Source organism: Mya arenaria, chromosome 14, assembly GCF_026914265.1.
Source record: "Mya arenaria isolate MELC-2E11 chromosome 14, ASM2691426v1".
Classification (NCBI taxonomy): domain Eukaryota; kingdom Metazoa; phylum Mollusca; class Bivalvia; order Myida; family Myidae; genus Mya; species Mya arenaria.
In genome coordinates, this window is record NC_069135.1 from 60886962 (window position 1) to 60902600 (window position 15639).

General features: G+C 37.6%; 1 protein-coding gene across 1 annotated transcript; it reads right to left on the reverse strand.

Annotated features, from left to right (window-relative positions):
• Positions 1-3129: 3129 nt before the first annotated feature.
• On the reverse strand, positions 3130-15271 carry LOC128217700 (uncharacterized). The gene is made up of 4 exons (XM_052925023.1): positions 15112-15271; positions 10894-11905; positions 10504-10620; positions 3130-4275 (listed from the first exon to the last, which is right to left on the reverse strand). The coding sequence occupies exons 2-4, from the start codon at positions 11861-11863 to the stop codon at positions 3413-3415; spliced, it is 1950 nt and encodes a 649-aa protein (XP_052780983.1). The 5' UTR covers positions 11864-11905; positions 15112-15271; the 3' UTR covers positions 3130-3412.
• Between the last annotated feature and the right edge of the window lie 368 nt (positions 15272-15639).

The window sequence follows — 15639 nt, forward strand, 5'->3', positions numbered from 1 at the left end:
TCCAGCTCGGTGAACACCAACAAATGCAGCCTCATGTAGTGATCCTTCACTAAAATCAGAGCCTTCAGCAGAAGACATTTCAGGCGGGAGTATTGGTGGGGATGGGTGCGGGAGGCGTTGTAACCTGTCCCTGGTTTGCTCTTGTGTTGTGGAGAAAACTGTAGAAAACTCACTTGTCCGGCTTGGTGACCACCAATGAATGCAGCCTCATGTAGTGGTCATTCACTAAAATCAGGGCCTTCAGCAGAAGGCATTTCAGGCGGGAGTATTGGTGGGGATGGGTGCGGGAGGCGTTGTAACCTGTCCCTGGTTTGCTCTTGTGTTGTGGAGAAAACTGTAGAAAACTCACTTGTCCGGCTTGGTGACCACCAATGAATGCAGCCTCATGTAGTGGTCATTCACTAAAATCAGGGCCTTCAGCAGAAAACATTTTAAGCGCGAGTATTGGTGGGGGTGGGTGCGGGAGGCGGTGTTTCCCCTTTCGCGTGTCAATGGTGTTTTACATTTTCAATACCAAATTGCACAATAAGAATACAATAATGACTCTGTGGTCAAAAGTGGCCTTGCCCTAGCTGTCCCTGGTTTCCTTTATAATCATATATAGAAAATTTTGAAAATCTTCCGTAAAACAAGTCTTTTGATAGTTTGTATGTAGCCTCATGTAATAGCTGTTAACTTAAATAGTTCAAATTATGTTCCTGTGGCAAAAGCATGCCTTGCCCTGGGGGTTCAAAGATTTATATATAATGTATGAAGTAAAAGACTTCGATTTTTTTTCTCTGAAACCACCATGCGCAGACCCTTGAAATAAAGTATGAAGCATAATGTAATGGTGCTTTAGTCAGTTTGTTCAAATAATATCCTTGCTGTCCAAACTGGCCCTGCACCTGTGGTATAAGGTTTTCCGTATACTTTTATAGTTTTATTTAAAAAAACAACAACTTTACTTAAACTTCATTCCCCAGCCCGGTCCAGCCTCATGTAGTGGGTCTTACCAAACTTGTTGGAATAACGCCCATGGAGTCAAAGCTGACCTGGTTTCATAAAATATCTTATGACCAGTAATATACTTAACTTTGAAATGACTTATGTGTGGAAATGACTGGAGAAGTTTTATACCACTAAGGGATCCAAATTATACCGTGTCTAAAATAACCAGGCCCACACGATAATATTGGTATATAGCCCTATGTTTTGCTTAGTTACACTAACTACAACCATATCAACCAATGTCTTTCTTAGCAACCAGTGACTTCATAAGCAGTGTTTGACTTCCCTCTCAACCACTCACCTAAAAAGCATTCAATTGTTCCTTTAGAAACCAAATACCTTCTGAGCAACCACTTTTTTCTTTGCAACTAGTGACTTCCTTAGTAACCAATTGCATCCTTAGCAACCAATCACTTCCTTATAAATCATTTACTTACTAAGCGATGACTTCCCTGGCAATTATTTACTAACTTAAAAACTAATGACTTTCTGAACAACCACTTACTTCCATTGCAGCTACATTCACCAAACATTAATGAATGCACAACTGATAATCTTCGCAACTATCAATATTTACAGCAACATATGACTTCTATAGCAACTAGTGAATTCCTCAGCAACCAGAAAATGATCGAGCATCCACTTAAATCCTTATTATACAATTATTATACCACATCATTGATGAACTTATGGGCGACCACTTACTTCCTAGGCAAGCAAGAACAATTCATACTTTATGTAAGTCTAAGACTAAAGTTTATGGAACTTTTAATAGCACACTTTACAGTTGTTTTAACGTTGAAATCTCAGTTTCTACAACACTTTCTAGATCAATCATTATTCGCCAACATTTCAACGTTGAAGAATGGCTTTCAACGCTGTTGTGTCCGCTGGATCAGTTATAAAATATGAATATCGACCCGGTTTGCTCAATGTCTTACTCAGTCAAAATTTACATTTTATTGCAACTTTTAAATTTCGATGTTGCCATTTGAACCTAAGGGTTTTCAAGGTTTTTAGTTTCAAGACAATATTATTGTCGCCTTTAGTCAACAAACCATTGATATAACCAAGGCATTGCCGCATTCAGCACTTTCAGTGCTTTGATTTTAGTGTACGGACTCGCGCGAAAAGGAGGTAACCTTGACAGAGCGGTTATGCCGCAGTTCCTTCCCTTTGCAGAGACCACAGATAGGGACGGTCATCAAACACAATTTAATTCAGCGGGGAAATATATTGAGTAATATTGAAAAAAAACACGATAAATGGATGAAATACATAGCAAATTTGTTGAATTCAGTGTAAGATCGTATTTTATTTTACTCATGATCACAGAAAAATCATATTTCAACTCGTGGCTACGCCACTTGTGAAAATGTAGCGAGTGGAAATATTATTTTTCTGTGACCACAAGTGAAATAAAATACGATCTTAAACTAAATTCAACAAATATCCTCTATGTATTTCAGAAATGTTAAAATATCAAGAAAGTTATGTATGAGAACCAGTTGCCGAGTAATTTAGCTATTGTTATTTTTTTCAAATTGACTTGGCGGAACCAGCGTGGGCTTACTTCCGACTAAGACCAGATGTTTTTGATATATACTTTTATTGTAGTTTTTGCTTAATTTCGGTATCAAAAGTAAACTTTTTCTTATATACGTATTTTCAGTTTATTATCTTGGAAACATAATTGGTCCAATAATATGCGTGAGTCCGTTTAAATCGATTATTACATTACAACACAGTCGTATGGCATCTAGTACCCAATTGTTTGTATAATTTAATCAATCAATATATGAGGAGAGAATTTGCATATTGGTTGATGTCTATGTAATTTATTGAATCATATTTGGGAAAACAATTTACACCTAGGTCAATGTCTATACAAATATTCAATCAATATATGAGGATACGTACGTTAACACATAATATACATCACATTTAGAAAATACAAATTGCTTAAAGAAATGACAAACAGTTCAGATTATACAATATTATTTCACTATCATTACACAATAACTCATAAAACAGTTAAGCTTAATACGTTTTAACGTTATAAACAGTTCATTTGATTAAAGATTTACCCATTTACGCATACTTCGTTCTTGTGTGGTATGGTGATAATTAAAGAAGTCCAAACACAAATTATTTATTTAATGTCTGGTGTGGTAAGAAGACAACCTATGGGTATATTTCATCCACAAATTATCACACAACTTCAAAGTTTTCCGTCAAACCTTTCGACATGGATTTAGTTGAGAAATATAAGTGAAACTATGTGCATTCAATCATATAGAAATTATAAGCATATTGTCAGTATGGTACGATACATTGCATTACAATTGTTCTTACACACTACAATTCATTTACACAGGATATATAGATTTCACTCATATTAATTGGAAGACTTGATAATAAACTATACTAAGATGAATACTTTCACATAATTTTTCAATTCCAGTTTTTTTAATGCACTACAGGTGACAAACAACATCTTCCTCAGTGAACAGTAAGCCACACTGTATGGACGCTCAATCCCCTTCCCCTTCCCCCTCCCTAGCAGTTGGGTTATCTCGCCGGTGAGCGTGTCCAGTAACAGGATGTTGTTACTGTACCTCCCACATATGAGCAGCTGGTTGTCTCCTACAAGTGTCAGACCCTGTGGTGATGTCAGTGTCGGGTCCTGGTAGGACTGGAACACCTCTAGTGAGATGCTCAGTTTGGTTATGGTGTTGGTGCCCGAGTCTGATACATATATGGCCGGAGTTGGACTCTCTCTGGTCACTGTCAGATACAAGGGAAGCTGAAACAAAGGTTTTCCACTGCTGTTTTTGTCCACACTCTTCTTCACCTTTCCCTTCATGTCAATCAACATAACCTTAGCTGGGGAGGTGAAGGACACTATCAAGTTGTCATCACAAAAATCTATTCCATGACACTGTCCACCTACTTTAACAATATCCTGTAGTGTGGTATTTCCCTGAGCAGATACGAGCTGAATCTTCCCCTCCATGGGCAGAGTGACGGCTGCCCTGTCCCCGGGCAGGAGACACATGCCCCACGGCTCACTTGACAGTTTTACCTGCGACACCACCTTGTTGTTATTGGTGTCCACCAGCTTCAATGAGTAATTATAGCGATCTACCAGTAGGAGCCTCTCCCCGGCCAGGAGGGCCACACTGGTCAGGAAGCAGTCACTGCCATCACCTGATATCTTCATTGAAATGTCAGGCTGTCTGCTGAACTTGGCCCGGCTTAGGTCTGCACTGCCTTTGAAGTGGGCTGAAAGTAAACATCATCATAAAAAACAATAATAAAAAAAACGTTTTGTTTTATCATGACATTCAAGAAGAAGAAGAAGAAGAAGAAGAAGAAAAAGAAAAAGAAGAAGAAGAAGAAGAATACTTTACCGCAACGATATACAAAATGACATAGTAGTTTTCATTCTATTTTTATAAAAAAATATGAAGGTATACGATAATCATTTAAAGCACACTTGTCAGCCATATAGATAAGGGTACAAATCAATCATTTTACTGAAAAAGATCGATAACATTTCATTATGTTGGGTAAGATATAGCCCTCCAATATTCATTTAAACGAAACCTTCGTATAAAAGCGCAATGGTCGATACACATTAAATTTGGGATTGTGCAGTGTAAAATCGTTTTTGGAATGAGGTCTGTAGACCATTAAATTGTATATAAAGGAATTTATTTTCATGTATTTGTTTTTACTTTTGAAACTACTCATGGATCCAACCTTTAGAAACGGTTTATATAATTATTTGAATCATCATTGCTGTTGCAGTGTTGGTATAAAATGATTTGGGTAAATATAAAGTAATACAAAGCAAACGTCCTTGCATCCGAAAATAATAGGGCTATAAGTGCTGCGTTTGGTCTAGGCGGTTGTAATAAAAAAGTGAGCGATTTTTTGAAGATTTGAAATAAATGAGGCACAAGGCGATTGAAATTAATATCTGCAAAAATCATCGCGAATCGAAAACGACATTCCGAATCAAACGCAATATTAACTACCCTTTTATTATATATATATGACTTGCTAAACCACTTAAAAGACACATGTTGTCATGATAAATGTCATTTAATTACTTTGTGTTATGACGTCATTTTAACTTTGTCACAATGTACAATGATACGATTATGATATGACGCCAGCTGAGTAGAATGCGCCCGTTTGGCACTGAATTGGAATACGGTCTATCGTATTGTAAGGTATGTATATGGCGCCTGGAATTATGATGGTATTGTGTAAGTATTAGTACCGTAGTGTAATACTCACACAGTATAGTATATAATTCAAAATATGTGCCTTATTTTTATTTTGATCGAACATTCCAAGTTGAGAACAGCTATGTCTTAATTTAGGACATATTAACATTGATTGAACGTGGTCGATTCACAAATATGTGTACGGTTTACAGTCAGTTCGTACCCTAGTCATTTCAATCTCCAAAACAAATAGATAATGATAACAAAAATAGACAAGGGTAAATGATTGTGGTATTATGATAATATATGCGATGAATTGATTTTACGTTGTTCACTATGTCTGGCAAACTGAAATGATTGTTCCATTAATTAACCTATTAGCGAAATGATCTTATGATACGATACGGTAAGTGTATTGCGTAAAATATTATACAATGTTCATAGCATATAACATACAATATAATGAATGGAGAAAGTACAGAAATACAATATTCTGGAGCAATTTAACATGAATGATATAACATCCTATAGTTGTTAGAGTCTGGTTATAAAAATAGAAATGTAGCTAAATTTGTTAGTATAATTACATTAAATAGCAGCAATTCAGGTATAAAAGGAAATACGTGCCTAGTTATGTAAAACCTGCCTTAGCTGGTTAGCAAAGTATATATATTTTGCTAATCTATATGTGTTATGCATGTGTTACAACTTAACATGGATTCAAATTTATTTAACGTTGGCCATAGAAAAAAATAAGGCTTAACAATTTGTTTCTTTATTCCCTTTATCTTGGGCACACAAGTAGAAAGTGAAATTCATATTCTACCAGATTCATATCACATGATATACATATCTATTTTCATTTACGGGTGTGTTAGTATATCTTTCCGTCTCGATTCCAAGTCTAAGGGCAGAAGTTCTAAATCGTGCAAGAGTATATCGAAATTTGTTTTCATTGATTGTTTCTAAATATTTTTCTCTGATAAAAGCATGTTTGAATAAGGCGTATGTTCTTAATCTAGATGAATTATTGATATCTGCGTACCAGCTTTGGCAATATGCGTCTATAATTCTCTTTTTGATTACCTCAAGTGTGTAAATATCAATACCTTAAGGTCGCCAAATATCAGAAAAACCATGTTTATTCAAAATATTTTTAACTTGAGTGGCCCAGTTTTTTTTTATTTTTTATGTTTTATTATTTAAATCGTCTGTTCGTAATACGTTATACGAATGTTGGATTAAACTATTATCTCTTGAAACAATAACTTTTTTCCAATATTTGATTAAATTTATTTTCCTATATACGATCATTGGTACCCTTCCAAGTTATCCGTATAATGCAATTAAGTTTGTTTTAGTTTGTATACTCCAAGTATAAAGCGAAGAAAGTTCACATGAATAATTTCTATGTCTGTGGCTGGATTCATACCCCAGATTTCCGAGCAGAAATTAAGAACTGAGCCCACTAACACAATAAACAGTTTAATTTTCTGATGAACGGGAAGTTCAGCATTATTAAATATTTGATATAATTTATACAGTGAAAAACATGCATGTTGAGCAATCAGTGTTTGAGACTTATTGAAGTTGCTATTTTTAAACAAATTGATTCCCAAGTATTTAAAGGAATATACCTCTTCTATTGGGTTACCATAAATCTGTAAGTTTATATGTGTTGCCCTTCCATTTTCAAAGATCATTGCTTTAGTTTTTGATACCTGTCGCAGAAATGTTCAACGTCATTTAACATTAACCTTAGAGTTTCAGCTGATTTTGCAAAAAGTACCATATCATCGACATAAAATAATAGGAATATTTTAATATGACCTAGAGATATCACCCCGGCAGATTAGAATTTACATTACGTATAAGGTCATTTATAAAGAACATCGCTAAAAGAGGAGAACTAAGATCCCCCTGTTTAACCCCGAGAGATTTTTCAAAAAGGGAGATAATGACGATTGATATCTAACATACGACTTAACACAGTTACACATCGCTTAAAGAGCATCGACAAAGCGGCCATTTATATTTTCATTTAACAACTTGTGCCATAGATATGTGTAGTGAATGCGGTAAAAAAATGTTGATAATCCATAAACACACAGTATAGTTTTTTTTCGCTTAGAACTTTTGAGATAATCGATTGTAAAATGACAAGGCAGTCCAAAGCACGGCTTTATCCCCCGCTGTTGTTTTTTAGTATATTTTGTTTTTCTCGCAACCTGACTGGTACCTTGAATCCGACCAAAATTGTACACAACCACTGGTCAAGAGTAGGAATATAGGAAATACAAGTTGTTTGATCGGTAACCTAAATATTCTTGGATATTTGAACAAATTATAAAAGGATATTTGATAAAGATTTTCATATTGTGTGCAGTGTAGGTAAAATCAATGTCGAGGTTATTTTGGCTAAAAATAGGAAGGAAAATTAGTCCTTGATTTATAACATCGATGAAATAGCAAGCCTTAAGTATTTTCGATAAAGTGAAACATATATATTGTGGTGACGTCATAACATTGTTTTACTGCTTTTGAAGAGAAAACACATGTTATAAATATATTATCAAATTTGTGTCCATTTTTTTTTTAAATATTAAATTTGTTGCACATAATAATACTGCTTGGTAGAGTGCGCTAAGTATCAATCTGTGCAACTTGTTTAACACTTTCAATTAACATTTATATCTTATCCTCTATTAAGCATTGTCATAATATGGACCCGAAACTTCATGATGGATTACTGGCACAAATTGCAATTGGTTCGAGTTCTTGGATCAAATTCAGTTATTGTTGCTAAAAGTACATGAAATGTATTAGGTCAATAAATCCAGTAAGAATTGACATGTCTACACTGCTAAAAAGCCCGGACACAAGCATGTGTACTATGACCTTTAAATGTCAGATGTGACCATGAGCATTGAGGTATGGACCCGGGTCAAGTATGTGTACTTTGACCTTTAAATGTCTCTGTGACCTTGATCTTTGAGGTATGGACCCCGGTCAAGGTCATTGCACATCGTCTCAATGAGGACAACATTTGTACCGAGTAATATGGTAATCCATCAATGCATAAATAAGTTATAGCGCGGACACGAGCATGTGTACTGTCTGACCTTAAAATGTCTCGTGTGACCTTGACCTTTGAGGTACGGACCCGGGTCAAGGTCACTACACATTGTCTCAATGAGGACAACAAGTACCAAGTAATATGGTAATCCATCATTGCATAAGTAAGTTATAGCGCGGATACGAGCATGAATAGTCCGACCTTTAAATGTCTTGTGTGACCTTGACCTTTGAGGTATGGAAAAAGGTCTAGGTCACTGCACATCGTCTCAATGAGGACAACATTTGTACCAAGTAATATAATATGGTAATCCATCAATGCATAAGTAAGCGCGGACACGAGCCTGAGTAGTCTGATCTTTAAATGTCTGGTGTGACCTAAACCTTTGAGGTATGGACCCGGGACAAGGTCACTGCACATCGTCTCAATCAGGACAACATTTGTACCAAGTAATATGGTAATCCATCAATGCATAAGTAAGTTATAGCGCGGACACAAGCATGTGTACTCTGACCTTTAAATGTATCGTGTGACCTTGACCTTTGAGTTATGAACCAAGGTCAAGGTCACTGCACATCGTCTCAATGAGGACAACATTTGTACCAAGTAATATGGTAATCCATCAATACATCAAGTAAGTTATAGCCCGGACACGAAATGTTACAGCCAGAAGGACGGACAGACGGACAGACGGACGGACGGACGGACGGACAGACAGACAGACTGACAGACGGACGAAGTGCATTCCTATAATCCCCTCCCCACTCCGTGGCGGGGGATTAAAAATAAAGTCAGATATAGATTTCCCTTTCTGAAAACCAAATTGATTTTTTGTGAGCTTTTTATTCACAACGGACTAATTTGTTAATCTATTAAGGAGTATTTGTGAGTAAATTTTGGCTATGATGTTTATTAGAGTGATTCCTCTTTCATTATAAGCGTCGTTTATATCACCCTTCTTAAAATTGGTGCGATTATGCCTTTTCCCCAAGATTTAGGATACTCATGGTTAAGAAATATGCGAATATATTCTGTTTTTAGGAAAGGTAATATAATATTATACTTCTTAGACATACTTTAAGTGCAGTTAATTCCTTTTACTCAAGACGTGTGGAATCTTTCAATGATTGTAATACGTTTCTGGAGTCAAGTCAAGTCAAGTTTTGACTGGAATTGCAATCAAGTGCTACAATTAACATGGTTGGTTTCAAACTGACAAAATTACCATATTCTTTGATTATAACATGTTTTTCATTAATCAGTATCAGTTCTAGTACCGAATCGTCCATCAACATGGTCACTAACCGTCAAAATGGTAGAAAGAAATAAGTGTAGATCAAAGAATTATTTATAGGAATTTCATGATGAATGTAAGTATAAATTAATAGATCTCTAGCGTTATTTTGGCTTGGAGTTACTTTCATTCGTATACGACGATTTTTTTTTACTAATTTTGGATCGAACTCAAACAACAAAGTCATATAAGATTCATATATAAGTCTATTTTCTCTTAAGTATTGTATTTCATAACTTAATAAATAAATAAATATGGTACGTAATGACCAAAATGGTTGGGTACGAAAATAATATCTAAAGGTTACGAAATGACCAAACATCGGATGGCACGAAATAACTAGGAACGAAATAACTAGCGCCAAAATATACCAAGGCATCAAATATTATGTAACAACTGTTATCAAAGAATGATTGATAGTGAATATCATTGTAATTGCTATGCGCAAAATATTCAGAATTAAGAACCAAATATATAAATATATATTATAGCACGTGGCCAACAAAGCAAAAACATGTCAATTTATTATCCGAAAGTTCGAGAAAACTCTAATTAACTTGTCAAAGTTTATCTACAATGCAAACTAGTTGTTTCCCTTTTTTATCCTTAATATTGTTATGCTCTTCTGTTAAAACCATTTCTTGCCTTAATGCATGTCTTTGCACATGTTGTAATTGCTATGAACATGTATATATGTTTAATGCAATAAACAATGTTGAGTTGAGTTGTTGAGAATTTGTCGAAGTATTCATTTTTTTTTTCTTTTCTAACCACTCGTTAACATATTTTTAACGTAACGTCAACGTGCCTAGTGAGCTTGAGCGACGTCTACAGACTTTTGAAAACTGCATCATCAACTGCATTACTTAAGGAAATGTCAAATTTTTCAGTGGTTGTACACAAACCTTTTTGTGATACACCTTGCATGTGTTTTTGTTTTTGCTGCATCGTCACGGGTTGCCGTGGCTGCTGCTCATTCTGTTGTTGTCGTTCTTGATGCCCTAAGGCCGAAGTTGATTCGCCTGAAATTATGATGGAAATAAATTAAGTATATATACCTAAACAATAAAGTATATATCAATAAAAAATATATACCTTAAGTTTATTTGGATCTCAATTTTATTTGCGGAATATTATTTGTCGAAGTATTTTATTCTTTAACTTTTGTTAAGCACTTGGTGTACTTTACGAAATAATTGTTAACGTTAGCTTGAGCGACGTCGGCAGGCTTTTGAACAGACTAATTAACTGCATTACTTAGGAAATGTCAAATTAGTCAGTGGTTGTAAGCAAACCTTTTTGTGATACAGCTTTCATGTGTTTTTTATGTTGTTGCATCGTCTCCTGTTGCCATTGTTCCTGCGTCGTCTGCTGTTGTCGTTGCTGGTGCACTAACGCCGAAGTTGATTCGCCCTCTTCCAACCCTCCTATTGCTTTTTCAGAAGCTATTAACTGCTCAGTTGCGGGGTCCCTGTGAAACTTGTATCTGGGAACTTCACTCCTCCTGCTCACCTGTTCCAGGGCTGTCTGGAGACCTGCCAGCTCTTTTATAGCTCGTTTTCCTACTATTAATAGCTGGTTGCTGTTGTCGTCCTGTGCTTGTAGCTCCGACTTTAGTTTCTCAATGGATGATTTCATGTTTGTGCATTTTGATTTCAGTTCATCAAGCAGTGTCTTGGATGTCCGTTTCTTCTGATCAATTTCTGCCAAGAGTTCGTTTTTCCTCTTATCCAGGTACTGGTTAATTTCAGTCCTGAATTTGCGAAGCTCATTAATATTTGTAAGGCTTTCTTCTTCTACTGATTTCATGATCGCTTGTATGTTGTGTGAAAGTTTGCCAATGTCACTGGACATCTGGACAAGTCCTGTTTTAAGGTTGTTGTATTCTGCTCCCTGCTTGTATTGTTTTGCCACTTGCGAAATTTTCTCTACCTTACAAGAGCGATGCTCTTTATTCTCAATCAAACAGTCTCCACACAAAAATGCATCATGACGCGAACAGTAATATTTAATAAACTCTTTAGCATGAAGCTGACATGTTTCTGTAAACTTTTCATCTTCACTTTCTTCATGGAATGAGGAAGGCATACTGTCCTTGTCCTGAAGGGCGTGGCTTTTGGTTATTTTCTGGTTTCGATGTACTCGGGCACAGTTAGAACACAGGAATTCCTTACAGACGGGACAGAAGGCCTCGGGGAGTATTTCCTTGCCGTCCTCCGCGCATGGCTGGCAGTAGGTGACGTCAGGAGCCGATCCAGATGCCATTTGTGCCTTTCGTCCGGGAACTGCATCCACTTTTCTGAGTGCCTTAAATTTTTATTAACATACGAACCATGACGTTTATTAATACGGAAAATAAATTTATTCCATAACTTTCACTTATCTCTCTATTTATCTCTCTCTCTCTCTCTCTCTCTCTCTCTCTCTCTCTCTCTCTCTCTCTCCATCCCCTCTCCGTCCCTCTTCCCTCTTTTTTCTCCCTCTCCCTCGCTCTCTTCCTCTCTCTTTCTCTCTTCTCCCCCCCTTTCTCTCTCTCATCTGTTTCTGTCTCGCTCCCCATCCCTTTTCATCCTATCTCTCTCTCCATCTGTTTCTCTCTCTGAAACGCCCCCCCCCCTCTCTATCCCGTCTCTCTCTTTCTATTTATCTCTCTGTGTCCCTCTCCCTATTCCCCCTCTCTCTCCCTTTCTCTCTTTCCCTCTCCTATCCACCTCTCTCAAAACCTCTCTGTACCGCCACCCAACCCCCTTTCTCCCCTTCTCTCTCTCTTTCTCTATTTCTATCTGTGTCCCTATCCCCATCCCCTCTCCGTCCCTCATACCCTATTTCTTCTCTGTCTCTATTTATCTATCTGTGCCCCTCTCACCATTCTATCTCTCTCTCTCCACCCCCCCCCCCTCTCTCTCACCCTTTCTCTCTCTATCTCTCTCTCTCTCTCAAATATAAAACAATTTTCAATTGTAATGCTTCATTATGTTCAACTTATTTGACTTACCAAAAAACCCCTCAGAGTTGTGTACCAATAAAACAGTTTAAGCCTTTATAAAGGGATTTTTAGTTTATAGCTACGTGGCCACAATTTCCCAAAAGGGCTAATATATCGCTAATAGTTTTCCTACGTTTACGGTTTCATAGCTGCATGGTCGATCTGTATTGATTTAAGTTTGGTAGGTCAAAGGTCGAGGTCGAATGTCCTTTTGTAAGAATATACAAATATTGGTTGAATTGTTGGGTGGTCGTACGATACGGTAGGCTATATATAGTTCTCCTCATTCACTTTATTACCAATTATCTGTATGTTTTTTGTTAAACAATAAACTTGAAAGTTCTACATATTTACCCGATGGCTGCAGTCATAAACACAGATGATAGTTCCGGATATTGACCTAATGACAGAGGCTCTATGTGTTTATTGAGACGGAGTGCCGGTGCGCGTAGGTGTGTGTGTGTGTGTGTGCGTGCGTGCGTGCGTGCGTGCGTGCGTGGGCGGGCGGGGGGGCAGGTATAGCTTGTGTTCGTACGTGTGTGTTGGGTGGGAGAGGAGGTACGTGTGAACGTGCGCGGAGATGGAGTGCGTATGCGCATACGTGTATGTTTGGGAAAATAGTGCGTTGTGTGTGTGGAGATGGAGTGCATGTGTGCGTACGTGTGCGCGGAGATGGAGTGCGTACGCGCGTACGTGTATGTGTGGACACAGAGTGCGTTGTGTGTGTGTGTGTGTGGAGATGGAGTGCAGTGCATGTGTGCGTATGTTTGTGTGTAGAGATGGAGTGCATGTCCGTGTACGTGTTTGTGTGAGCAGATGGGGTGCTTGTGCGCGTATGTTTGTGTATTTGTTTGTGGAAATGGAGTGCATGTGCGCCTACATGTATGTGTGGAGATGGGATGCATGCGTGCTTACGTGTGTGTGGAAACGGAATCCGTGTCCGAGTACGTGTGTGTGTGTGTGCACGCGATCGTGCGTGCGATCGTGCGTGCGTGCGTGCGTGTGTGTGGAAATAGAGTGCATTGTGTGTGTGGAAATAGAGTGCGTTGTGTGTGTGTGGAAATGGAGTGCATGTGCGCCTACTAGTATATGTGGAAATGGAATGAATGTGTGCGTACGTGTGTGTGGAAACGGAGTGGGTGTCCGAGTACGTGTGCGTTTAAGCATTTAACACTAATTGTATTATTGTTGTAAAACGTGATCAAAATAAATGAACTATTTTATTGTGTATAGTGTATTAGTTGTGTTTTAAAGTTGTGTTTTTGGTATTATGCGGAAGCTGATGTATGGTTATTTCATGTAATTGTCCGCGGAACAATGCGCCTTTACGGTTTGAAAAAATGTCCCTTTAATTGGTCGTTATTTATCCTTGGATATCTATTTATGAAGGTAAAGACCTGACTGTGTGATGTAAGAAACGATGTTATACAATGTCCTTAATTTGTATGCAGGTGAAAAAATGACCAACAGTCACATTTAACAATGTGTCACAATAGATAATAATACATATTGTATGTAGATTTATGGAAAAATATTATTTAAAGTATAATAAAAGTGTTTTCAGGAAAATCAGCTGTAGCGATTTGAGCCTTTTTTAGTCACCCACCCTTCTAGCCCACACCCCGTAGCCCAAACACCCACCCTCACACATGACATACCCTCAAAAGCCACAGAACGAGCCCAAGTCTCACCCACACCTTCGCGCAATAATGTATACGATATGGAAGATTATTTGCTATGCTTTTGAACCTCTAAACTACCACCTTCTTCCCCGGCGTCTTCCCCACAACAATCCCCATAACTCGCATATAAAGTATAGTATAGATTAGTAGTCCCAGCCACAACTATCCCCGCCCCTCCCCTTACACAAAGCATACTCACCTCACACAGAGTAAAGTTTGAGCCCCATCCTCCAATACCTTTACATTTTTAAATGAAGCATCTAACTAAAAGTAGTACTTCTTCATAGCCCCCCCCCCCCCTCCATCCTCTGACTTCCCCATCCCTCTCCAACAACCCACAACAACGACATACAACCCACGAAAATACAATGCATTATTTAACCCCGGCGTACAAACCACCTCGAATACTCTATTTTATGTACTTATGAGAATAAAAGGGGTTTCCGAGTTTAAGCCCCCAACCTCCTCAGACTTCCCCACCCCTCTCCAACCACCCACAACCACGACATACAACCACGAAAGCACAATGCAGTATTAAACTCTGGCGTACAAACAACATCGAATACTCTCTTGTATAAACTTTAAAAAAAATACAGGTTTTCCGGGATTTCCGTGATTTTCGGTAATTCCACCGACTTAGTGTGTTCGTTTTCGATGGAGCAGGGCCGCGCGTTCTAATTTGTTCTAAGTTATTAGTCTATACAAAGGCCAGGATTCCTTGTAAGCTTTTTTGTTACGGCAAACTGGTGGCAACATGGAAATATAAACATGTCGGAATAAAATGAAAATCTTTCTGAACGCCAATTATTGTACGTGACTCAGAAAAAATTATATTTAAAACTTACTTTTGGTGACTGTTGAAAGGAAGTCCTTTCCGATAGTTACTCGAATATCTTAAGTACACAACTCATTACTTTCACACGTGGTTGTATTATTTAAATAGTTGCAGTTTGGATAGTCAGCGAATTTCTGGCGTTTTCAAAAACGAAAGTTGTAACTTCCTTGATTACAAATAAGGGAGGTTATCATGGTTGGTGCTAAAACCCGGTATCCGGTACCCGAGTTATGTTGATACCGGGCTGCGTTATCAATACGATCGGATGATAAATCCCGGTATATCATGGTCCGCTATTTATTGCCGATTGAAGTAATGATTATTCGATTTGTCGGTTTTTAGAAAGCCTGCTTGAAGATTTACTTGTTTTAATGTATAAACCTGCATATGTTTATGATGACTTTCATTGGTAAAATCTGCTATCAGGCCAAAACATATATTTTACACTGGGAGGGGCTAACTTGTTTAACTGTATTAACCTGCAAATGTATATGATGACTTTTAGTGAAGTCTGCTATCGGGGTCATTTGTTGTTAAG